This window comes from Trichoderma asperellum, chromosome 1, assembly GCF_020647865.1.
Source record: "Trichoderma asperellum chromosome 1, complete sequence".
NCBI lineage: Eukaryota > Fungi > Ascomycota > Sordariomycetes > Hypocreales > Hypocreaceae > Trichoderma > Trichoderma asperellum.
In genome coordinates this window covers 2,435,675-2,457,123 of record NC_089415.1, presented here as the reverse complement: position 1 = coordinate 2,457,123, position 21,449 = coordinate 2,435,675, and the positions used below count along the sequence as shown (strand labels likewise).

Here is a 21,449-nt window from a genome sequence, read left to right as displayed (position 1 = left end):
AAGGGTGTAGATATCGCCACGAACAGGGGGAAGAGGAGGAGGACGGAGAGGCGCCAATCCTTGTTTCGTTTCCGGAGCACGACAGACCCGTGGATCCTGAAGACAAACTGACCCGCATGTTTGATGGCGCGCTCGTTGAATTCGACGCAGGAGCCCGTGTGACCAAAGTCCGCTTTCAATCCGACTTTTCGGCTGTCCGAATCAGGGGGTTTCCGAAAAGCACCACCCAGCAGTTGGTTCGCGACATGCTTGAGGAAGTCGGATTCGGAGACTGCGTGGAAGAAATCCACATGACGGACGTGGGACACAACTGCGAAGCCACGGTGGTAGCGGACAGTCCTTCTTTTGCGAAGCAGCTCTGCGAGCGCATTGTGCCTAGCTTTACATGGAGAGGTATGTCGATAAAGGCATGGTCCATTGCTGCGCTCGTGCCTCGGGCATTCAAAAATCGACAAGTAGACTGCAGAAAAGTCACCGTTTCTTGGCCCAAGCCAGACAGGGAGGTCATTTTGAGCTTTGGTAATCTTACAATCGCCGAAAGAGTAATCAAAATGTTCAACGAGGGGCGTTGTAGAGTCTTGGGTCAAAGGGTCGCCGCAGCAATGGCCCCTGCACCTGGTCCTGACGAAGCACCACCGCCAGCACGACTTGCCTTCAAGGTCATGTTGACTGAGCTTCCACTTGGCGCAAGAGAGGTAGATTTCAAGCGAGCTGTGGAAAATGGGCCAAGACCTCGCCAAATAGTAACGAGACAGCATACGGCTTCTGCTGGAGAAATGTTCTCGGCAGTACACTCGCTCTTGACAGCTATTGGGCGTCTCGAGTCATTTGATACCATAGACGACCCGACTGACAATAAGCTGAAAGCAGTCGCATGCTTCCTAGGCCAATCGGACGCCTTGAGGGCTGTAAAGGAACTCGACAACGTAGCTCCCTCTTTTCATCCTAGGGGAAGGCTGAGCGTACGCGCCGCCTATACGGTCAGGTTTGCAGTCGACAAGCGAATCTACGATGTCTTGTGGAGGAAGTTGGTAACCGTTACTTCGAAGCAGAGCATTCTCAGGTTTGGATGCCACAGCGCAGACTCAGCGATCAAGGTCTTCCACATCGAAGGCGAATCGGCATCGGACGTTGCCGAAACCAAGAACAAGGTTGAGTCGATTTTGGCCGGTGTTGTTGTAGAGGAGGACGGCGTTGCCCTCTGGCATCCTTCGCTCCAAGCCGATGGTTTGCTTTACGAAACGATGACAGACCTAGAGGGGCAACTTGGAGTCGTCATCGCTCGGGATCAGGTCAGATGTAATCTGTGTGTGTTCGGAAGCGACCAGGCCTGCCATGAGGCAAAGGGAAAGCTGGTCGAATTGGTCCGCAAGGAGTCAGGCACGGATATTTCTCGCTCCATCGCTCTCAAGGATCGCAGGTGTTACTGGGGGACTAAAAAGGGCTTTCAAGAGCTCGTCAACGCGGTTGGCCCTGGCAAAATGTGGCTCAACTTGGCCTTCCCGTCCAAAGTGATTGAGATGAAGGGTACAATCCAAGAATACGATCTAACACGGGCCATTATAGCTGGAAAGTCCCATGTCTCGACGACTCTGCAGCATCCGGAGATGAAAAAGAGCGTTTCATTTGCTATTTTCCAAGCAAAGACCATGTCCATGTTACCCATCACGTGTTACAGCTTCAAAAGAGCCATGTTGATTGCTCAACTGCGCAAGCATCTTTCCTCAAAGATGCTCGAACAGGTACTCAAAGAACGCTTCTTGGATCACGTTAAGCATAACGTCAGCCAGTTTCGCCCCTGTCCCACACTAGACTGCAGTTACATCTATAGGATCACAGGCACCGAATGTCCGGAGTGGCATATCTGCTCCAACTGTCTCAAGACCACCTGCTCTGTCTGCCATGAACAGCATCTGGAAATGGAGAAGGTTTAAAAAAGAAAGAAGCAAAAAATGAATAGCAACCATAGCAACTATAGAGAGTACAGAAAGACAGAAATCAGTTCTATATCTTCTTATAATCGCTTTCTGAGGTACATGGTTGTTATATTTCATTCGCGAATTTGGTGATTTTTACTCAATCTAAGCAGTCTATTAGTGAATGCCTGAAGAGTGATAACGTATCAAACTAGTCGCGTAAAATTCAAATTGTCATTGTATCCAAGGCAATTTTCTATAAAAATTTCATTTTTAATTTCATCTCGAATAAAAGTGCGCATCATGGTAGTATTGGCCTGAAGAGTGATATCCTGAGAATAAAAGCGGGGGGCCTGCTCTGCGACACTTAGATAAGGCTACATGTAGCGTCCACCAAGAGAGAGACAAATTCAGTCAGTCATTTCTCATAAGCCGTCTTCCCACCAACGCACAACTCTGAGCATCGTCCATCATGCGCTGTGTCCTGACGGCCGTTGCCAAGCAACCATTTACATTGACGCAGAGGCGTCTTTTTAGCGCTTCTGCTGCCTGCTTGGCCAAAAACCAAGTCTTTGACTCGTAGGTCCCTCAGTCATGCATTCATCTTGATAGCCGCCCGAGCTGGGAAAAGAAATGGCCCTGTGTCCAGTCACATCCACACTGGCCGTCTGGATGTTTTCCTTATTTTTTCCTTCTACTTCAAAGTAAGAGATAAAATGAAGTAAAAAGGCCATGATGCTGACAGACGCTTGCCTTCCCTTTAAAAAAAAAAAGCATCCGCACACCAGCCTCATTCGACTCTCAGCTCTCTCTCTCAACCTCGCTCGGGATTCCTCTCCTCACCCTCTGGAGCACTGCTTGGTGTCCATCCTGCCGCACCATTGAGCCGCTTCTCCGCAGCCTCGTCTCTTCCGGCGTTGGCGAGCAAGAAGGCGGCGTGCTCTTTGCCCCAGTGCAATTTGACACTCCAGAAATGATGTCCACACCAATTCCGCTAGCTTCGCGGTACTCCATAACTTCCACGCCGACGCTGCTGAGCTTTGACGGCGGCGAGGCGCGGGCTAGTACAAAAGTAATGGATGCGAGGAAACTGGCGGATAGGCAGTTTCTGATTGACTGGATACGCAACGAGGCGAAACGACACGAGAGTGGAGGAGGAGGATCCGCTTCATTTGGAGGTTTGTTCAACAGCCGATGATTCTCAGAAGATGCAAGGATATAGATTTCCAAACATACCTCTCTATGCATAAAAAGGGATTTATAAGGGAAAGTGGAAAACGTATATACGATATAACTTTTACATATGAAAAATTCTCGTCAGGTGGTCAATGAAGACAGAGTAAATAAAGCGTGGAGGAAGGAAGGAACTCTGATGTACATTACCAACTCCCCCAATTTTAGCCGCCTGCCAATCTTCATCTAGCACTGCATCTGCCTACACTCAACTCACCCCTCTTCAATTCTTATATTGAACATCTATATTGTTTCAATGGTGTTAATTCTCACCCGCAAATTGACAGCCAATGCCCAAAATTCAGATCGTGAACGCTAAGTCGTTTGGATACGGAGTATTTTCAAGCCAGACAGACACTGCTTGAAAATACGGCCAACTAACTGCTCTCATCTTAGTAGGAGCCATAATACAATTATGCGCTCAATGTCGCCCTCGCAATAATCTACTGCGCTTCTCTTACGCTCAAATGCTTGCCTATCTATTTATGCGCTGATTGATGACAACGCTTTCGATACTCTGCACTGGAGACTCAGCAGACATGGGCAGCGTTATCTCATGGACTCATGCCCAAAGGGAAGAGAGAGAAAAAGGAGCCAGGCGGCACAAAAAAAACTGCGGTCTGTGTGGCTTGAACACACGACCTTCAGATAATTTGATGATTGAAGTTGATACTTCAGTCTGACGCTCTCCCAGCTGAGCTAAGACCGCTGAATGTGGATTCTGGCAAAGGCTATTCGCCCCATATTGCTTCAGGTGCTGAGCGAATTCAGCAGTGCCCAATGGAGCGATGGTCTGGGACGCTCAGTTGAGAATCACAGAAGATAAGGGAGGCGTCATGAAGAATTGATCCATTTCCCAAAGGTGAAACCCAAGGAAACCTCTTCAACAATGTGCTGGGTTTCGGTGAGGCTGTAACAGCATTATCCCAATGTCGCAATGTCAGAGACTGGCTCGCGCCTGAGAAATCTAAAAGCAAGTTTAGAACTAGCACTAGTTCTCGACCCTCCAGAAAGGCACAAGGGATCTCGGCCAATCGCCATGGGATCAACTCCTTGGCGCCAAACACACCGAGTTGTCTTACAGGAGCTTACAGGCACAGGTACGACAGCAAAATTGGTGTGGTGTCACACCCTCGTACGGCACAGGACCTGCAGGGGTCAAAGCCTCGAAACTCTGGTCCTCTCTTAGGTCCGAGAACCGACTGCACACGCTTGCTGACTAGGTAGGCGAGGAAACTAACACTAGGCCCAGCACGTTCATCCTCTCTAGAGAGAACGAGGGGGATCGACATTCATGCATATGGACAGGAAACGGTTTTATACCGTGGACCTGTCAGTCAGCATACCCGATGGAGAATGCAAAGGAAAGAATAGAACTTGCGCGGGCGCACATAGTGCGGAGCTCTGTAATACTATGGAGTTGGTCCTCTGCATTAAACTAGGCTCCAGGGTCAAAAGCGGCGTTTTAGAGCAGCACTAAATCCCTGCAAGACGCCGTTGCAGGATGAATGAGAGGGAATAGCTGCTTGACGAGCCCGAGAGCGAGCATGGTACGGAATATAGGTACTTGCAGATTTTTTTCAATGTCTAATGCGCTTCGTATAGGTGACCTGGAATGCACAAGACACGGCAACCACAATCACGGAAGTGAAGATGGCGCTATGCGAAAGAGGCCTCGCATCGGCCACCAGATCCATGGCTGCCACTAGCCCCCGTCACCACCGCCTGTCAGGCGACATCTGCGTATCTAATAATAAGCCAGGGTCAAAAAGTCCAAGTGCCAGGGTCACAGTGCTGCTGCTGCTGCGACTCGCATCGCATGCATACTACTTCGTCGCAGTAGTATTAATATTAGCAGTGCCGCCGGTCTCGAAAAGACGCTGCCGAGCAAAAAGAATATCAAAGGTCCTGTTGCGATTGAAGGGATCGAGCATATAACACTACTGCTGGTGGTAAAACACACCCCGTCGGCGTTGTGGCCAGGGTTATTGTGCCAGTGTGACTCCAAACTCCGCTTGTGGCTCGCCCACCCAAAACCACTGCGACGTTTCCACACCCGCGCTGCTTCTTTCGAACTCTCTCCGGCAATGAACAGTTCTTGACGCTCCTTTGACAGTCGTTTTCTTTGCGCTTTCTGCGTTGTGCGGCGATCAAGCAGGGCAGGGCTGCTGGGAGGTGCAGCAGCATCATCAGGGATCTCTTTTGATTTTTCCTCGCTCTAAAGACAAGCCCGTCTTACCCACTCATTCATTCCTTGACCTTGGGCGCTCGGCGGCTAATTGTTGCTTGTTGCTGCGACCCAACCCCTCGCACACACGCAAAGACACATACCCGAAATCTGGACGGCATCTGAGTCGCGAACGCACGCGCCCGTCCGAAACTACAAGACGAGACGACCACAGCAGCTGGCCGTGAACCTTCGCCATCCCTTGCGTAGCAAAAGCAGATCGGCCGCCACGGCGGTAAATCGCAAAGATCAACCACGGCTTTGCTTTGATTCATCCAGCGGCACCAAAGGCGCTGTACAACGGTGGGCAGGCACGGTGGGCATAAATCGCTTTCGTCGAGACATCTTGCTGCTACTCCCATATTCGCTCTCTTATCTATCTTTCTTTGGCTTTGACGGCCTTCACAATCAGCATTAATTTCTGATCTGGACATGCGCACGCCAGAGACTTCGCGAGACTGCAAGCTACAGCATTGACGTATTTTCTTCTTCTTCTTTATTTCTTCTCTTCTTCTCTTCCTTTGTGCCTTGGACCGATCGCGATTCGAATATTCTTCGATACCAGCTAGAAACCGAGAAATAAAGTAGTAGTAATGGCTTATGACGGGGGATACAATGGGGGTCAACAGCGGCCGTATGCTGGTTCAGCGGCACAGGCTCCGATGGCGAGAGGTTATGGAGGGCCTCCGCCGTCACAGCAGCAGTATAATGGGTATCAAGATGACGGCTATGGCGGTGATGGAGCATCAGGAGGAGGATACGGGCCAGAGTATGGAAACAACCAATATCAAGATGGCGGCTATGGCCAGAGAGGTCTTGGCCCGGCGAGAGGAGGTCGACCTCCGCAAGATGGTCGCCGAGGAGGCCCTCATATGCCTGAGGGCCAACGAGGGGCCAATTATCCTCCGAGAGGCGGTATGGGTCCTCCAGGAAATAGGGGCAGACCGAACATGCCACGAGGAGGAGGACCACCGGGCCATCCCGCAGGTAAGCCTCATTTTTCAAAGACTTATTAATAATATGGCCAATTCCGTAGAATGCGGTTTGGTCGTGAATCGAAACTCTCGACTCTAACTTTCTCCTCGTCTTTCCTCTAGGCGGTCGGCAACCGATGGATAACGGTATTAACCCACAAGGCGGCCCAGGGTTTGCCAATGGCAACTACCAGTCTGGCAATGGATATGAGCTTGCAAATCAGATGTCACAGATGGATATAAACGGACAAGACCCTAGGAGTCCACCCCGCCGACCACCTCCAGCTCGAAGCGGCTCCCAGAACTACGGGGACTCACGACAAGGACAGCCAAGGCCAGGACCTGATAGCTACGCAGGCTATGGTGACGGCGGATACGGCGCTCGGCAGCCACCTGGTCCACATGGAGCTCAGCGAAGCATGACGATGCCGTACAACAGCTCCGTAGGTCGTGGAGTACCGCAAAGGCCTGCTACGACAACAGGAAATCGGCCTCCGCCTCAAAGGACCTATCCTCAAGACAGCCAGCCGCCGCCACTGCCAGCACAGTATAACAATGTTCCTGCTCCCCATGGCGATAATGGATTCGACCCATCGTATGCCAACGCCATTGACGATGTATACGACTCTTACTATGACGAGCCGAGAGCGAGCATATCAAGCCACAACTCGTCGCACAACTCACATGCGCATAAAAGCAGCATTTCAAGCCTGCCAGACTTTGATGCTATTCCCGTACACAGCAAGCGGGATTCTTTTGAGCAGTCCATGCGACCAGGGGCTGAGCAGCCGCAGCAGGGAGCCCACCAAACTCCCAAGCTGGGCCATGCCCGCTCCATGGTAGAGATGCGCGAACCGCAGTCTGCAGTTTTTGAGATGGCCGCCGACATTCCTGAAGTTCCAGCCATTCCTCAGACGCATGCGTATCAGCCGGGATATAATCAAGGATACAATGGGCCTGCAGGATACGCGCAGCCGCCGATTTCACGAGGCCCAAGTGCGCCTCCAGGTGCAGCCGGGCAGCCGCATTCTGGATTCGGGAGCAATCGTCCGCCCATCGTCAGGCCGGGCACCGCTGCACCCACCAATCCAGACGGTCTACCTGCACATCCAACGCCTGTACGTCCGGGCTTGATGGAAAACTCGCTTGTGAACCCGAATGCCAAGCCTCCTCCTATCCGCAACTATGGAGGTGGTCCTCAGACAGGGCCGCCGCCGCAGCAGCAGCAACAGTACCAGCAGCAACAACAAGCACCAATGCAACAACAAATGCGTCAACCGCAACAGCAGCAGTACCCTCCTCAACAGCCACAGGGCCAAGGCATGCCAGCGCCCAGAGCGCCGCCGCCACAGCGGGAGACAGAGCCTCCAGTTACACCCGGCGAGCTAGAACATTTGAGGATGGTTGTTAAAGGCAACCCCAACGATCAGGCGACTGCACTGAAATTGGCGAAGCGTCTCATCGAAGCTTCAGACGTGCTTGTGCCAAATATCCCCGACGCGAGAGGCAAAGCGAAAGCTCGCGAACGATATACCATGGACGCCCAGAAGATCCTCAAGAAGCTGGTCAACTCCCAGAACCCAGACGCCATGTTTGTAATGGCAGATGGTGTGGGTAGGGGTTTGTTTGGCCCCGAGGGAGATTCCAAAGAGGCCTTTGCGCTGTACCAATCTGCCGCGAAACTGGGTCATGCTGCGGCTGCCTATCGTACAGCCGTATGCTGTGAAATTGGCCATGAGGAAGGGGGTGGCACTCGCAAGGATCCTATGAAAGCGATTCAGTGGTACAAACGCGCGGCCACTCTAGGAGACCCGCCAGCCATGTACAAGGTCGGCATGATCCTTCTCAAAGGCCTGCTGGGCCAACCTAAGAACCCTAGAGAGGCTGTGGGTTGGCTGAAACGGGCGGCGGAGAGGGCAGACACAGAGAACCCTCACGCTCTTCACGAACTTGGATTGCTATATGAATCGGCATCAGGTAACGATGTCATTATTCGAGATGAGCAGTACGCCTTGAGCCTGTTCCAGCAGGCGGCAGAGATTGGATACAAGTTCTCTCAGTTTAGACTGGGCTGCGCGTACGAATACGGATTGCTGGGATGTCCCATCGACCCGAGGCTCTCCATCGTCTGGTACTCGAAAGCAGCGCAGCAAGAAGAGCATCAGTCAGAACTCGCTCTTAGTGGCTGGTATCTGACAGGAAGTGAAGGCGTCCTAGGCCAGAGCGACACGGAGGCGTATCTGTGGGCGAGGAAGGCTGCAGTGGCAGGGCTGGCCAAGGCAGAGTACGCGATGGGCTATTTCACGGAGGTGGGCATCGGCGTCCCGGCAAACATGGAGGATGCCAAGCGATGGTATTGGAGAGCAGCTGGTAAGTTCTTTCATTTCTCTACATTGTGTTTTCTTTGCCTTTCTTTTCACATTTTCTTTGTGCTCAATTGGCGAATTGGATACTAACGTCGAGACTCGTTGCAGCACAAGATTTTCCCAAGGCCAGAGAACGATTAGAAGACTTGAAACGATCCGGCAAGGAAAAGGCCCGTCCGAGAGAGCGAATATCTCGAAGCCAGAAGCAACAGGAAGGAGACTGTGTAGTGATGTAGACATGATTTGTTACGATGGAAGGATGTTCAGAGATACCGAGGCGCGGAATTTCTGCTATTTTTTGAAAAATTAATGAGGGAAAACTAGCGCAGAAATGTTTTACTTTTACTTTTTTTTTTTTTTTTTACCTTTTTTTCTTTTCTTTTTCTCTTTCGTTTTATTTGGATCTGAAAGATACCATTGGGTAGAATTGAAAGGGGCTTATGGGAAGTTTTGACAAATTTGCTTGGATACTCCTTTGTTTTTCGTTCAAAAGTTGTATTATTAATATAGAGAGAATTTGATTAGATACGATCCTATCGTCTATGCTCCACAATGATGCTATTCCTTGCAATTGGAGAAATACTATCATGACTCTCGAAGATGATTTCCATCTGTAAATTATAGCAGCTTTGCTTTATCAGCGCATCATTCTGAACGATTGTTCCTTCACCGTAACAGCAAAGCAGCTTGGGCGAGTAACAATTAAGCGATGGGTTGTGCTCCCCTTATACAATACGATAGTTATTAGAAATTGTTACAACGGACGGGCTCAGGATCATTGAGAAAGGCATACATTATCTAAATAGAGGGGAAGAGATATCTTCCAAATCAACACGCACTGTATCTTTTGCTGTTTCTTGCAAACGAAGTTGTTCTTGCATGGGGTCCCGTGCACACTCACGTGCCACAAAGATTTATTACAACAGTACTACGATTTAACAATATTTAATAAATTTGTTTGCGCATTCATGAAAAATACAGGGTAGATAACACTCCATCAAGAAGGGCAATTCTTGATCCTGCCACTAATGCCTACCAACTATTCGTGGTTTAGCTGCGATTTTGCCTAGCTTCAATGGTAGCGCTCACCGCTTTCCTATTCAAGCAGCTTTTCCACGGCAATATCAGATTCCATGACGCCAGAGAGCTTCCTTCCTCAGGCAAGACCGAGCGATCGTAGCAAGAACTGAACGTCACGTCCTGCTCGTCCGTTGATCCTCAATTGCATCCACCACCAACTCTCTTCATACGGAATACACAAAATGCCTCCCAAGAAGCCTTTCAACTGGGGATTGTGGATAAAGGTCCTGGTGGGGTAAGTAGGCTCCGCGACTTTGACTCCAAGCATGACGCTGACAATCGTCTCTCGTCAAAAGAGGAGCGATCATCAGCGTTGGTGGCCCGGCGCTCACGTACTGGGTGGTGCCGACCGAGGAAGAACTGAGATCTAGGTACAACCCTGAACTCCTGAAGAGGAGCATAGAAGGCAGAGAGGAGAGACAACAAGAGTTTAACGACTTTGTCACGAAGCTCAAGGAGTATTCGAAATCTGATAAACCAAGTTGGTCCCATCCAAATAAAAAAAAAAAAATTCTTGTTTGACATCTTTCCGGGCAGATTGGGGCTAATATGATGCGATAGTCTGGGCCGTCATCAAGGAGGAAGAAGAAAGGAAAAAGAAAGCAGAGCTTGAAGCCAACAGGCTTCAGAAGCAAGAAGCTGCAGCTCGGAGAGAAGAAATGCGGCGAGAAGCCGGCCTCGGGAAATAGAGTGAACGAAATGCGATTTTATTTGAGCATGGGCGTAGGGCAACACAACGAAGACATCAAAGTCATCTCGTCGCCGTCGCCCACGCCACTGCCGTGTACATTATGAAAAGGGAGAGCGTGTGTAAGATTTGAATCATCACCATCGACATTAACAAGTTCCCAAAGTGCACAAGCTACCAATCTGTTCAACCTGAGGGACCAGGCTGCTACGATGAGAGAATATGGATATCTGTGAACCGAGTTGCCGATGTAAGAAAACAAGAAGAAAAAAAAGAGGGAAACTTCCTCCAAAAGAGAGAGACAGAGAGAGACAGAGAGAGAGAGAGAGAGAGAGAGAGAGAGAGAAAGGATGAAAGAAAAGAAAGAAGCATACCTCAACGTGGGGTATGAGGTAGGCGACTCATTGGATTGTTCCGAGCTGAGATTCGGACGTGGCGACAATACAAGAAGCAAAAGACTACAAAACTGAAAGCATGGGCAGGGACAAACTATTGGATCTACTAATGTACCTCGCACCCCAAAATGGTTCAAGGGATTTTGCCCTTGCTTTCCATTAGTATGGGCTGGGGCGGGCCATTTGCTGCCACCCCCATGAATCAGTCTTGTCAATATTGCAACACCCGCTATTCTTCAAGGGGCATGAGAGGGCAATGTTTGCCCATCACGAATGCGTGATCTGCCTGGATGAAATCAAAGAGTGGAGTTGAGGATTTAAACAAATGCCACTCTCCATCTTATCAGACCTACATGTGCTGTATCAAAAGTGGACGAGCGATAACGCGAGATTTTCAGACACTGGAGAGTAGTTACGTTGAAAGCTGCTCCGTATGATATCTGCACTTGCCATCGTCTATTTTATTCGATGTTCATGGCAATTTTAACCTCCCGGGCTCTCTTTTCGAACAAATTAGCTCCTCGTTCGCCCACTCCCACCGGCCGGCTGTTGAACCGCAGCGATGATCTATTAGCGAATATCCACGAATAGAGCCGGCCAAGTGCAGTGCACGGGTTATTAGAGGCAATTCTTGGCAGCAACAAAAGTGCGTTCTTTTTTTGGCCACCGTGTCGCTCAGCTGCTGTTGGGCGTAAGACATGGCATTACTACTCCTTCAATTGGCCAGCCACCCATCCAACATCATTTCTGCAACCGCGGTGTCCAATGACGCTAAAATCTACATGTACTCCATACTCCATTCTTTTTGCTTTTATTTATTTTTCCTACCTCGGCGTGTGCGACGACACGAAGGAATTCGAAGCCGTCCATTTCCAGCCAGTTGATCGAATCCCTCTTATTTCCTGCGGAAGAAAAATAGGATTTTGTTGGCTACGTCTACTGATATCTCGCACACGTCGTATAAGCGCGGTGACGGGTCCTCTCTTCACCCACATCGCCGAGAATGTAGCGAGAACGGCGGGCGATGATGGATCTATAAACTTGACTTAGTGTTCGACATCCACCCACAAGCCCAGCGCTCTCACATACCATTGGAGGCTGCTTCCATCAGGGATGGATACAGTTAGATATTATTTGATCTCCCTGCAAACTGAATGAGCATGATAATGTATCACCTATCTACTACTGGCCATTCTCTCCTCTAGCGAGAAGCCTGGATGCGAGGGATTACTATTACTCCGCGACCGTGGCAGCCATAAGCAGAAAAGAGGACAGGCGGATAGACGAAAGCCCTGGAGTGCCTCCAATCCTTTGTTTTGACAGAGCGCTGCAAATGCGTACCAAAGACTCTAGTGACAGCCACTTACAAGCAATACGCGAGGTCACTTTGTGGGAAGGTATCTCTTGTGGGTTACGCCCTTTGAACCCCATCAGCCAACGTAGCTTTCAGCATGCCTCGGACAAACTGGAAGCATTTGGCAGGTAACCAACGTCGCCTGGGCGCACTTCTGAGAAGGATGCTCCAGATCGCTTGGCAACTCGTGGATTTCGATTTGGAGAGCTGGGCATCTTGTGGCTTCAGCTTGGCGCATATTCCATCAGATGAGACCAGCGCCGCTGCAGACCACCGAAGATGAACTTTCGGCCACATGGAATTTCAATCTTACTTGTGTCTTGGGCAAGCAACTTCGGAGAAGGTAGTATCGATTTGGAAATACTACCGCCTCCACAATGCTTGGCGACAGCGGAGGCGTCAGCTAGATCACGCAAAAGGTCCTTACTGGTGCTAACGAAGATGAGGTGACATTGCCCTTGCCATGCTGCTGGCCCAGTGACTACTATTAATGGAAGTTGACCTCAAAAGAACCACAGGAGTGGATAGCATGCCAAGTTGCCAGTCGTCTCGGCAGCCTACCTAGCGGCCTCAATAAACGTAGGTTAAGGTTAATCTGGCAGCGAACGATTTCCTTGTACGGGGGGGCTGAGAAGGAGCTGCCGTATAAGGGAAGTTTGCATGTGTGATTGCATCTCTTATCACGACGGAATGCTACCATTTTCTACACCTAATGCTGATATACTCAGTGCATGGCTGGCATCGGAGAATGAAAATGTGGTGGAGAGTGGGAGAATAGAGATCTTTGTGATGGTTGCTATGTGGCTCCATACGTCTCCCAGACCCTCGATTTTGTTTTCTATCTCTTCTTTCGGCCCATGGGCAGGTTTACGGCGTACTATCAAAACAGGCTGTAGAGTACCCTACCACAACCGGAGCCTTGCAGAGTTCCTATACAGATATTACGGGCAATTATTGGCGATGCATTGTTTTAGACAAGACACTGACAGCAAATCTGGCCGAGCAAAAGTGCATCTAAAATAAAATGCAAGGATGGGTCACTGCCCTGGTCTAGCCTGAGCCACTCCGGCCGACCCTAGCCCTCTCCATGCAGGCCATGCGGGGAGCTGCTGGATGCCGGAGGATTTAAGAGCAAAATTTAAGGGTGGCTAAATCCAAAGGCAATGCCGGGACGAGAAAAATGGCGATCCATTAGTACTGGTCAGGTACTTATTTTCTCTTCTTGCAAGGGCCTTCGCCTAACGCCCTTGCATACACAATACTACTTGTATATGCACTATAATGGAGATGGATGGACAAGATTATATTATGAGCGACATTAATCAGTTCTCATGGCTGACGGTGCCAAGCCAAAAAGTCCTGCATTTAGGATTAAGAAGGCAAGTGATGTGGTTACGTTTGTTATCTCGTGGGAACAAGCGGCACATCGGGGAAGTGTACCGGCATGTCGCCAGGCCAGGTGACTGCGCAATTTGACTGCTCAGAATGATACTTGCTACGTTGATTTGACCAAAGCAATGACAGGCAGAGGGCAAACACCATTTGGACGAGGAGAAAGCAACAGAAGGCGAGCAATGCTACGTCCTAGATCATGTTGGTGACGAGAGGCTGTCGACTCCCAGCGAAATAATACTACACGTATGGCATTATTTCTCCGGACCTTGGATAATAAGCCAATTTCAAGCTCTCCAGTGGGTAAGCCATTGGTTTGCCGCCTCATACGGTATTAATCACTAGATACAGAGCAGGCATCAGGTGAGCATGGTACGAGTCTTGGCACGGATATGGATGGGTGTTGTTGGTGCCGCAGCTGCAGCGGTATCGGCCGAACCGGGCGGCATGATTCATGATTGTGCTCTGGACGGTACAAGTGGCGCCTGCTGTCTATGCAGCTATGGGCTGAAAGAATTATCTTCTACCAGAGTTGGTGAAGAAACTGTTGGCTGTGCTATCGCGATATTTTCCCTCCCTCATTTTGTGGTTGCCTCTAAGCGAAAGGTGCAAATCTCTTTGCAAAAGAAAAAGATTTGTCCAATTCAATTGGTTGAATCTCTTACTATGGATCCTGCTGCCAAATGCTGATCTAGTAGTGCGATTTTTCTTGTTGGGGTAATATGCCTGGGCATAAATCAACCGAAGAACTTGTTTGCGCTGAGCTTACTTGTGGCTGTTGTTGTGCCATAATTCATACTGCCAACACGTCTCTTCCGTTCTGGAGGTGTATATGTCGTTATTAAGGAGGCTTCTCCACGAGAAGTGGCTACGCGAACGAGGTCCTACTGCAAGCGATGTGTGCTCCTCGATCTTAGACATGGCTTGATACAATGACAAAACATGACCACCCATTCCCAGCTTTTTGGGCCCTATCCTAGGGTAGCTTTGCCACGGCCAATATCTATTTGATTTCTGAGGCCTACTTTCTCCCAAGCTCAAGTTGGATATATTTTCTTCCTCTTTTGCCTTAACTCTTCCTCTACTTGTCCATAGCGTCGGCCCTGGCGCCATCCGCAGTGGAAGTTTCCGACTAGCTGGCGTTTATTTGCTTTCTAAGTAGAGGCTGGCCGCTAGCAATATGAGCTTATCCACTAGCCGAGGATCCAAAAGCAAGCCGTATTGATACTAATCCTCGGTAACAGTAACCGCGCGATACCATTGCGTCCTCGCAAAAGGGCCTTTGGGGGGACCCTTCGACAAGAGACCGACCACAGCAACGGATATCTACGAGAGGCACTAGCTGAATTGTGAACCCTCGTCGCGTGGCGCAACGCCTGAAGAGTTACTACCAACGGAAACGGAGGGCTGCTTCTGGCAGGCGGCCCACACACTGTCTGAGACTATCGTTGAGCATGGGGGGGCAACCGCCACATGGGATCTTTTGAATCGCAAAAACCTTGGCATTGGCTTCTGCTTCTGCGACTAGTACGAACAGGGAACTAAATCCCAGTTGTCCAGGCGAGTCGAAGCAGCGATGCCCAGTTACCAGGGCCAGGCCACCTACGGAGCGTTGGTCCTGGCAGTGGTCCTAGCAGTGATACGGCCAGCAATTTTGCGAGTGCCCGCAATGCCAGAGCCCGTCACTGCCAAGACCAAACTTCCAGACACTACCAAAGTGCCCACGTCCAAAACCGAACTAGTCCCCGTGGTGCTGCTGTATACACATACTACAAGTAGTATGTAGGCGCAAGATAGGCCGGCTCCACCCTGGCCGGCGCTATCCTCGCTGCAAAGAGTCCCTGCAGCCAACGGCAGCTCGCTGCTTCACTCTTGAATGATGGGCAGCATATCGGGGGGAGAACAGTAAGATAATGAGAAAGCAGGGGATAAGAAAGAGCAAGAGAGGGATTTTCAGAGTGGCCACCGAGTCAACCCACAGTTGCCCCCCGCATGCAATTCAAGGAACTTGTGTTGCTCAATCTCTCAGCCGCACACGGACATGGCGTTCCCATGTTACAGCGTGTTAGTCTGGGGGTGATGACGGTCAAGGCGATGTGATATAATATAAAGATGGTAGATTTCCCACTTCTTGATGAACTCGCGTGTTCCTCTTCCTCCAGAGGCTATTCTGCTGTTCTCGCTTTTCAAGCTGCGTCAACACTACCATATCTTTTTGTAGTGGCAGTACATACAGAGATTCAAGATGGCCTTTGGGTTTGGTAAAAGCGACGCCCGCGTCGAGACCGAGGCCGTGTCCTCGGGTGTCGAAGTGCTTCCTGGGGATGCAGCCAACGTCGAGTCTGATCTCCGTAATTTCAGAAAGCAGCACCGATGGGATCCCTTCCTCGACATCGATAAGCTCGACAACATCGATGAGGCTCTGGCTTCGGGCAATATCGAGAAGGAGGCTGCCATTGATGAGTCTTTGATCCAGGAAGACTCACCCTACCCAGAAGTCCGCGCTTCGGTACGTTTAATTCAAATTGCTACCTTACTGGTCCAAAACCGTTTCAGCAATCATGACCCCGAGGGACTGCAATAACAACTATATTGGCCTTTTTTTTTTTTTTTTTTTTTTTGGATTTTTCCTTGCCTTCCTGTCTGACGTATTATCTTGTTTGCTTCTAGGTTCCCCCAACCGACGAAGATGTCCCAGTCAACACAATTCGTGCCTGGTCAATTGGTGCTGTCATGTGCACAATTGTAGCTGCTTGCAACATCCTGCTCACCCTCCGACGCGCTCCCATCGTTATTACATCTACGGTCGTGCAGTTGATATCTTACCCGTAAGTTTGCCGCCGTACAATTCCAATAGTTTGCAGTTGTCGTCATATGGCTAACTGGTAGCAATATAGTATTGGTTGCTTCTGGGCCCGCGTCGTCCCCAACTGGTCATTCACTGTCTTTGGACACAAGTTCGAGCTCAACCCTGGTCCCTTCAATGTTAAGGAGCACACTATCATCACGATGATGACGGCTGCCGGAACGGCTGCCTCCTATGCTATCGATATCTTGCTCGCCCAGGAAATCTTCTACCATCAAAAGCTGGGCTGGGGCTTCCAAATTCTCCTCATTCTCTCCACTCAGGCCATGGGCTTCGGTGCTGCTGGTGTTGCTCGACGATTCCTCGTCTGGCCTTCATCCATGGTGTGGCCTGCTGTGCTCATTACCACAACTGTCATGTACTCTCTACATAACCACGCTCCCGCCGATCCTGCCACGACCAATGGTTGGACGATTGGCCGATACAGCTTCTTCCTCATTGTTGCTGCCGGAACGTTCTTTTGGGAGTGGATTCCTCAAGTCATTGCCCAATTTCTCCAGTTCTTCATGTTCCCTGTCTGGATAGCGCCCAACAACGTCGTTGTCAATCAGATTTTTGGTGGAAATACTGGACTGGGTCTCCTGCCCATCTCCTTTGATTGGTCAATTATTTCTGGTTTCCTGCTTTCTCCCCTCCAGACGCCAGCCTTTGCCATTGCCAATGTCTCGGCTGGTATCTTCATCATGCTTCTCGGAATCATCGGTCTTGCCTATGCTGGCCCTGAGTTCTACCGCTATCTTCCTCTCAGTGCTAACCAGAACTTTGACCACTACGCTCAACCCTACAACACGAGCCGTATCCTCAACCCTGATTATACCGTTAACCTCACAGCCTATAAGGAGTACTCCCCTATCCTGTTGGGCCCTGCTTTTTCCCTGTCGTATGGCATGGGCTTTGCCGGCCTGATCTCAACACTTACCCATATTGCCTTGTTCTATGGCCCAGACGTCTGGCGTCGGTCTGTTGACTCTCGATCTGAAGAGCCCGATATTCATTTGAAGCTTATGCGCAAATATAAAGAGGCTCCCGAATGGTGGTTTCTCGCCGTGTTTCTGGTTTCGTTCGGATTTGGTTTGGCGGCATGTTTGGGCTGGCAAACGCATCTTCCCGCGTGGGCGTACATCCTGTGTATTATCATCGGTCTCTTCTTCTTTATTCCTGTTGGCATGGTTCAAGCCATCACCAATCAGCAAACTGGTCTCAACATCATCACCGAGATGATTTTCGGTTACATGCTTCCCGGCCGCCCCGTGGCTATGATGCTGTTCAAGTCTTGGGGTTACATGATGACTTTCAATGGCCTACAGTACGTATCTGACATGAAAGTCGGACACTACATGAAGATTCCTCCTCGTAGCATGTTTGGCGCTCAGGCCTTTGCCGTGATTTGGCTCTCTATTGTGCAGATTGCTTCGTACAATTTCTTGCGAGGCAACATCGAGGGTATCTGTACTCCACATCAAGCACAGGGTCTTACATGCCCTAACGCTCGGACTTTCTATAACGCCAGTGTCATTTGGGGTGTCATTGGCCCTAAGTTGGTGTTTGGTGCTGGTCAATTGTGAGTTTGTTCATGTTGCATCTATTTCCAGCTGCAAGTCAGTGTAATTCCTTACTAACCAAATCTCATCAATAGATACTCCTGGACCAACTACTTCTGGCTGATTGGCTTCCTGTGCCCCTTTATCCAGTGGCTCCTTGCCCGTCGTTACCCTCGCTCCCCGCTCCGATATGTTGTCTTCCCTGCCTTGTTTGGAGCTGCAGGAATGATTCCCCCGGCGACAACCTGGTACCTTGCCCAGTGGTGTATCATCGGCCTTGTCTTCAATTGGTGGATCCGAAGGCGTTGGCTCGGTTGGTGGAGTAAGTTTCTCTCCATTACTCTTTCTCGTTGTATAACGTGGTCAAAACTAACCCCCTATTTCTTGTAGCTCAATACAACTATGTCTTGTCTGGCGCCCTCGATATCGGCACTGCCCTCTGCACTGTCGTTATCGGTCTGGGTCTGGGTCTGGGCAATGCGGAATTCCCAGACTGGTGGGGTAACTCAGTTGTAGCTAATAACCTAGATTATAATGGTGCTGCTGTCTTGAAGGTTGCGCCAACCTCGGGTCCTGGCATTGGACCTTCGACTTGGTAAAGAAGGGGATGAGGTGGGTGTGCTATCGCATACAGTAGGATGTGAGAGGTCGAGGGGAATATGAAGGAAAACTATGTCATGATGTAATGAAATGTCTTTTGGTTGATGTATTATTTATCGCATATCTTTTTGATGTGCTGTCTCTAAATATACCCTATCTCTTCATGAAACTACACGTGATTGAGTGATACTTGTTCGTGGAAGCTGATGTTTTACTTTATAATTGTATATACGGACTTATACCAACGCAATAGTCGATTCTCGCGACACTTCGCAGGTAAAGGCAGGATTTCCGAATCTCCTGTCCTATACAATAAATGCTGTGTTTATGTAATGTTTATGCAGGAGATTCACTTTTGAATATATTAAATGGAAAAGAATATTTTTTTTTTTAATTCCCTCTGGGTACCTAAGCATGGAATGGTGGTAATAGCATAGTAGTTAGGTAGTGAAAATACTATATGCCTAGGTAGTAGTTGTATTAGAGGCCCACTAGGCCATTAAGCATAGCAACATGCCGACTTCGTATAAGCGTCCTACATTAGCGTCCTATGTTTTTGCTCAAGCTACCTACGAGTAACAAAGCTACTACATGTGCTAACCTACACTGACTATCGGTTTCATCCAGTCTGGATAGGTGTTGTAAGGATTTAAATGGTCATGGCATTGTAAAAAGGACATGAGAGTCCGCATATATTATTTATAGCATTGATTCCAGTCCATTCTAGAAAAATTGTAAGCGCGCTCTTAGACCCAAGTAACCAATTGTGGTCTAGATTCTGTAATCGTCCATAGTAAAACACACGTCTCTTGATATCGTTGTCAGCTAGGGGACATTGTTTAGCTATAAAACTACCTATTCTAATGTTTAGAAATGACAAATGAGACTTATCTGCTGTATAACTTGATAATATATGCAGATCAAGGAAGTTGATATATACGAAAGCAGCGTGTCTAGCTGGTATAGGGGACGCTCGGCTTATCTACTGGAAATATACCAACTTACCAAAATATGGAGCTGCAGTTTGTGGAACCCCCAATCGTTGGAAAATAACACCATTGTGTACTCATATATGTTCTGTCTCTCCATGTTCTCCCACCTTTCTTCGTAGATCGAATAGGAGCGTTTCATCCTTCGATAGGCCTGGTAAAATGGCAAGTGAGGGGATTGAAGAAGAAGAAAAAAAGGCAATAAAGTAAACGCCTTTAATCCCATGGCAAGGACGATGAAACACCGAGTCACACATTCACATTTCAACGGTGGAAGGAGATATTTCGGCGGGGCTTGAGATTAGCCAAGTATTCACAGCGCCAACAGTTTCCCATTTTTATAGTAACCATTGCACCGGTATGTCATTTGCTCAGCTACCAAATGCGCCATATGGCATTCCATGCACAACCCGATATTGTAGAAGAACCGGCCGGAAAGAGACAAGAACCACAGACTCCCATACTTTGTTTCACTTTGCTCATCCGCTGCGTTGCAGACATCTCTCCTGCCATCGTATCACCCAGATGAAACTCGCGTCTTTTATCGTACTTTCTTTTTAAACATTGTTTTATTTATACGTGTTTAGCGAGTTCGGGCAGCGACCTTCTGCTGAGCACCCTTGGCGCCCTGCTTGCTCACGTTTCGCTGGGTCTGGCCCTTGGCGGCGGTGGCAGCGTTCTTGGCCTTCTCGGCCTTCTTGGCGGCCTGAGCAGCAGCCTTCTTCTCCTTGTCCAGCTTGATGGCCTCGGCGCGAGCGGCAGATCGGGCCTCGGGGCGCATAGAGCGGCGCTCCTTGATGACCTCGAGGGAGGCACCAACGATGGCACGCTGGGACTTGACGGTGCGGCGGGTGCGCTTCTTGGCAACTTCCTGCAAAGGGGGGTCAGTCACATTATTCCGGCGTTTATTTCTGTTTCTTCAAATCTCTTCTTCTGTCCGTGTTGATGCATAGAAGGTAGATATGGACATGGAACAAAGCAATGCCATGTCATTTTCTATCATGGACGCGGGAGAGAGAAAAGAGAGATGGAAGAAAGCGGGTCGGAGTTCGTAGTTGCGTCGTGCGTACCTCAGAGATACCCTTGCGGTGCTGTCGTCGGAAGAGAACGGTCCAGGCAATGCGACGGGGGTTCTTGCGCTGGAGGAAAAGTGACTCCGACTTGCCGTTGACAAATCGGAACACCTTGCTGTCGCCACGGACATAGATCTTACCCTGTGAGGAGAAAAAGCAGTTAGCATCCATGAAGCATGAACAAACTTGATGATTTGTTTTGTTTGCTTGATCCCTCCAAATGCGACGGGGACTTTCGGCTCTCTTGTTCCTTCGTTCAATGCCTGAACAACTCTGCCACATTCCACCTTGATGATTCCATTCATGCTTCCAAACCGTGCCCTTGTCCCATGTCTTTCCGTCGTATCGTCCTCCATAGCCTCATCCCATGACGTCGCATCGCCGAGTATCAAAGTGCAAAGGGAATTGCAGGGAAAGAGAGCATCAGCATACCTTGCCAGGGTAGATCCTCTGTCCGGAGAAGCTGTCTTCGTAGGTACGCATCTTGCCGCGGTGTGTGGGTTATGGGCGACAAGGTGAAATTTGGCGTGAGTTTGGCGTTGACGAAAGATGAGCAGCCGTTCCGTTGGATAGGGTCAATTTCACGAATTGTGTGTTCGGAATGACTAAGCGGGCCTAGGGCAGGCGTTTGTGGGCGCCAAAAAAATTCGGCAGTGGGCTTTGGCGGGCAGTGCACGTGATTTCAGACCTGCAGCAGCTATTGGCGGGGAGCAAGGATGCTGGCACATTGCCTATTTGGGGTGTCTGCACTAGCA

General features: G+C 49.6%; 7 protein-coding genes and 1 non-coding gene across 9 annotated transcripts; 6 read left to right on the top strand and 2 right to left on the bottom strand.

The window, feature by feature from the left end:
- Positions 1 to 116: 116 nt before the first annotated feature.
- Positions 117 to 1,934, top strand: TrAFT101_000768 (uncharacterized protein; the record flags this gene model as incomplete). Its single annotated transcript, XM_024899252.2, has 1 exon — positions 117 to 1,934. The coding sequence occupies one exon, from the start codon at positions 117 to 119 to the stop codon at positions 1,932 to 1,934; it is 1,818 nt and encodes a 605-aa protein (XP_024764987.2).
- Positions 1,935 to 2,353: 419 nt separating this feature from the next.
- On the top strand, positions 2,354 to 3,368 carry TrAFT101_000767 (uncharacterized protein). Of its 2 annotated transcripts, none has more exons than XM_024909382.2 (2): positions 2,354 to 2,495; positions 2,691 to 3,368. In XM_024909382.2, exons 1-2 carry the CDS (start codon positions 2,389 to 2,391, stop codon positions 3,112 to 3,114), a joined length of 531 nt encoding a protein of 176 aa, XP_024764986.1. In that variant the 5' UTR covers positions 2,354 to 2,388; the 3' UTR covers positions 3,115 to 3,368. The 2 variants fall into 2 exon arrangements, with proteins under 2 accessions (XP_024764986.1, XP_065982241.1); XM_066126142.1 differs by having other exon boundaries at positions 2,354 to 2,620.
- Positions 3,369 to 3,763: 395 nt separating this feature from the next.
- TrAFT101_000766 lies at positions 3,764 to 3,858 on the bottom strand. The gene has a single exon. It is a non-coding gene; the product is annotated as a tRNA-Phe (tRNA).
- A 439-nt stretch (positions 3,859 to 4,297) lies between these two features.
- Positions 4,298 to 9,285, top strand: TrAFT101_000765 (uncharacterized protein). The gene is made up of 4 exons (XM_024899181.2): positions 4,298 to 4,699; positions 4,755 to 6,363; positions 6,474 to 8,720; positions 8,825 to 9,285. Exons 2-4 carry the CDS (start codon positions 5,970 to 5,972, stop codon positions 8,950 to 8,952), a joined length of 2,769 nt encoding a protein of 922 aa, XP_024764984.2. The 5' UTR covers positions 4,298 to 4,699; positions 4,755 to 5,969; the 3' UTR covers positions 8,953 to 9,285.
- Positions 9,286 to 9,978: 693 nt separating this feature from the next.
- CBP4 (assembly factor cbp4) lies at positions 9,979 to 10,485 on the top strand (the record flags this gene model as incomplete). Its single annotated transcript, XM_024899079.2, has 3 exons — positions 9,979 to 10,031; positions 10,093 to 10,277; positions 10,358 to 10,485. The coding sequence occupies 3 exons, from the start codon at positions 9,979 to 9,981 to the stop codon at positions 10,483 to 10,485; spliced, it is 366 nt and encodes a 121-aa protein (XP_024764983.1).
- Positions 10,486 to 13,994: 3,509 nt separating this feature from the next.
- Positions 13,995 to 14,315, top strand: TrAFT101_000763 (uncharacterized protein; the record flags this gene model as incomplete). The annotated part of the gene is made up of 1 exon (XM_024904531.2): positions 13,995 to 14,315. One exon carries the CDS (start codon positions 13,995 to 13,997, stop codon positions 14,313 to 14,315), a length of 321 nt encoding a protein of 106 aa, XP_024764982.1.
- Positions 14,316 to 15,870: 1,555 nt separating this feature from the next.
- TrAFT101_000762 (uncharacterized protein) lies at positions 15,871 to 18,631 on the top strand (the record flags this gene model as incomplete). The annotated part of the gene is made up of 5 exons (XM_024899236.2): positions 15,871 to 16,134; positions 16,296 to 16,453; positions 16,523 to 18,052; positions 18,128 to 18,354; positions 18,423 to 18,631. 5 exons carry the CDS (start codon positions 15,871 to 15,873, stop codon positions 18,629 to 18,631), a joined length of 2,388 nt encoding a protein of 795 aa, XP_024764981.1.
- Positions 18,632 to 19,906: 1,275 nt separating this feature from the next.
- On the bottom strand, positions 19,907 to 21,273 carry RPL24 (60S ribosomal protein eL24). Its single transcript, XM_024899112.2, has 3 exons — positions 21,127 to 21,273; positions 20,692 to 20,835; positions 19,907 to 20,492 (listed from the first exon to the last, which is right to left on the bottom strand). The coding sequence occupies exons 1-3, from the start codon at positions 21,175 to 21,177 to the stop codon at positions 20,205 to 20,207; spliced, it is 483 nt and encodes a 160-aa protein (XP_024764980.1). The 5' UTR covers positions 21,178 to 21,273; the 3' UTR covers positions 19,907 to 20,204.
- Positions 21,274 to 21,449: the final 176 nt, after the last annotated feature.

Coding starts and splice junctions, on each gene's coding strand:
- TrAFT101_000767 (XM_024909382.2), top strand. CDS start 2,389: ATGCGCTGTGTCCTGACGGCCGTTGCCAAGCAACCATTTACATTGACG. Junction 2,496..2,690: donor AAAAACCAAGTCTTTGACTC/GTAGGTCCCTCA, acceptor AAAAAAAAAAAG/CATCCGCACACCAGCCTCAT.
- TrAFT101_000765 (XM_024899181.2), top strand. CDS start 5,970: ATGGCTTATGACGGGGGATACAATGGGGGTCAACAGCGGCCGTATGCT. Junction 6,364..6,473: donor ACCACCGGGCCATCCCGCAG/GTAAGCCTCATT, acceptor TCTTTCCTCTAG/GCGGTCGGCAACCGATGGAT. Junction 8,721..8,824: donor ATGGTATTGGAGAGCAGCTG/GTAAGTTCTTTC, acceptor GACTCGTTGCAG/CACAAGATTTTCCCAAGGCC.
- RPL24 (XM_024899112.2), bottom strand. CDS start 21,177: ATGCGTACCTACGAAGACAGCTTCTCCGGACAGAGGATCTACCCTGGC. Junction 20,836..21,126: donor AGAGGATCTACCCTGGCAAG/GTATGCTGATGC, acceptor TTCTCCTCACAG/GGTAAGATCTATGTCCGTGG. Junction 20,493..20,691: donor ACCGCAAGGGTATCTCTGAG/GTACGCACGACG, acceptor CCCCCTTTGCAG/GAAGTTGCCAAGAAGCGCAC.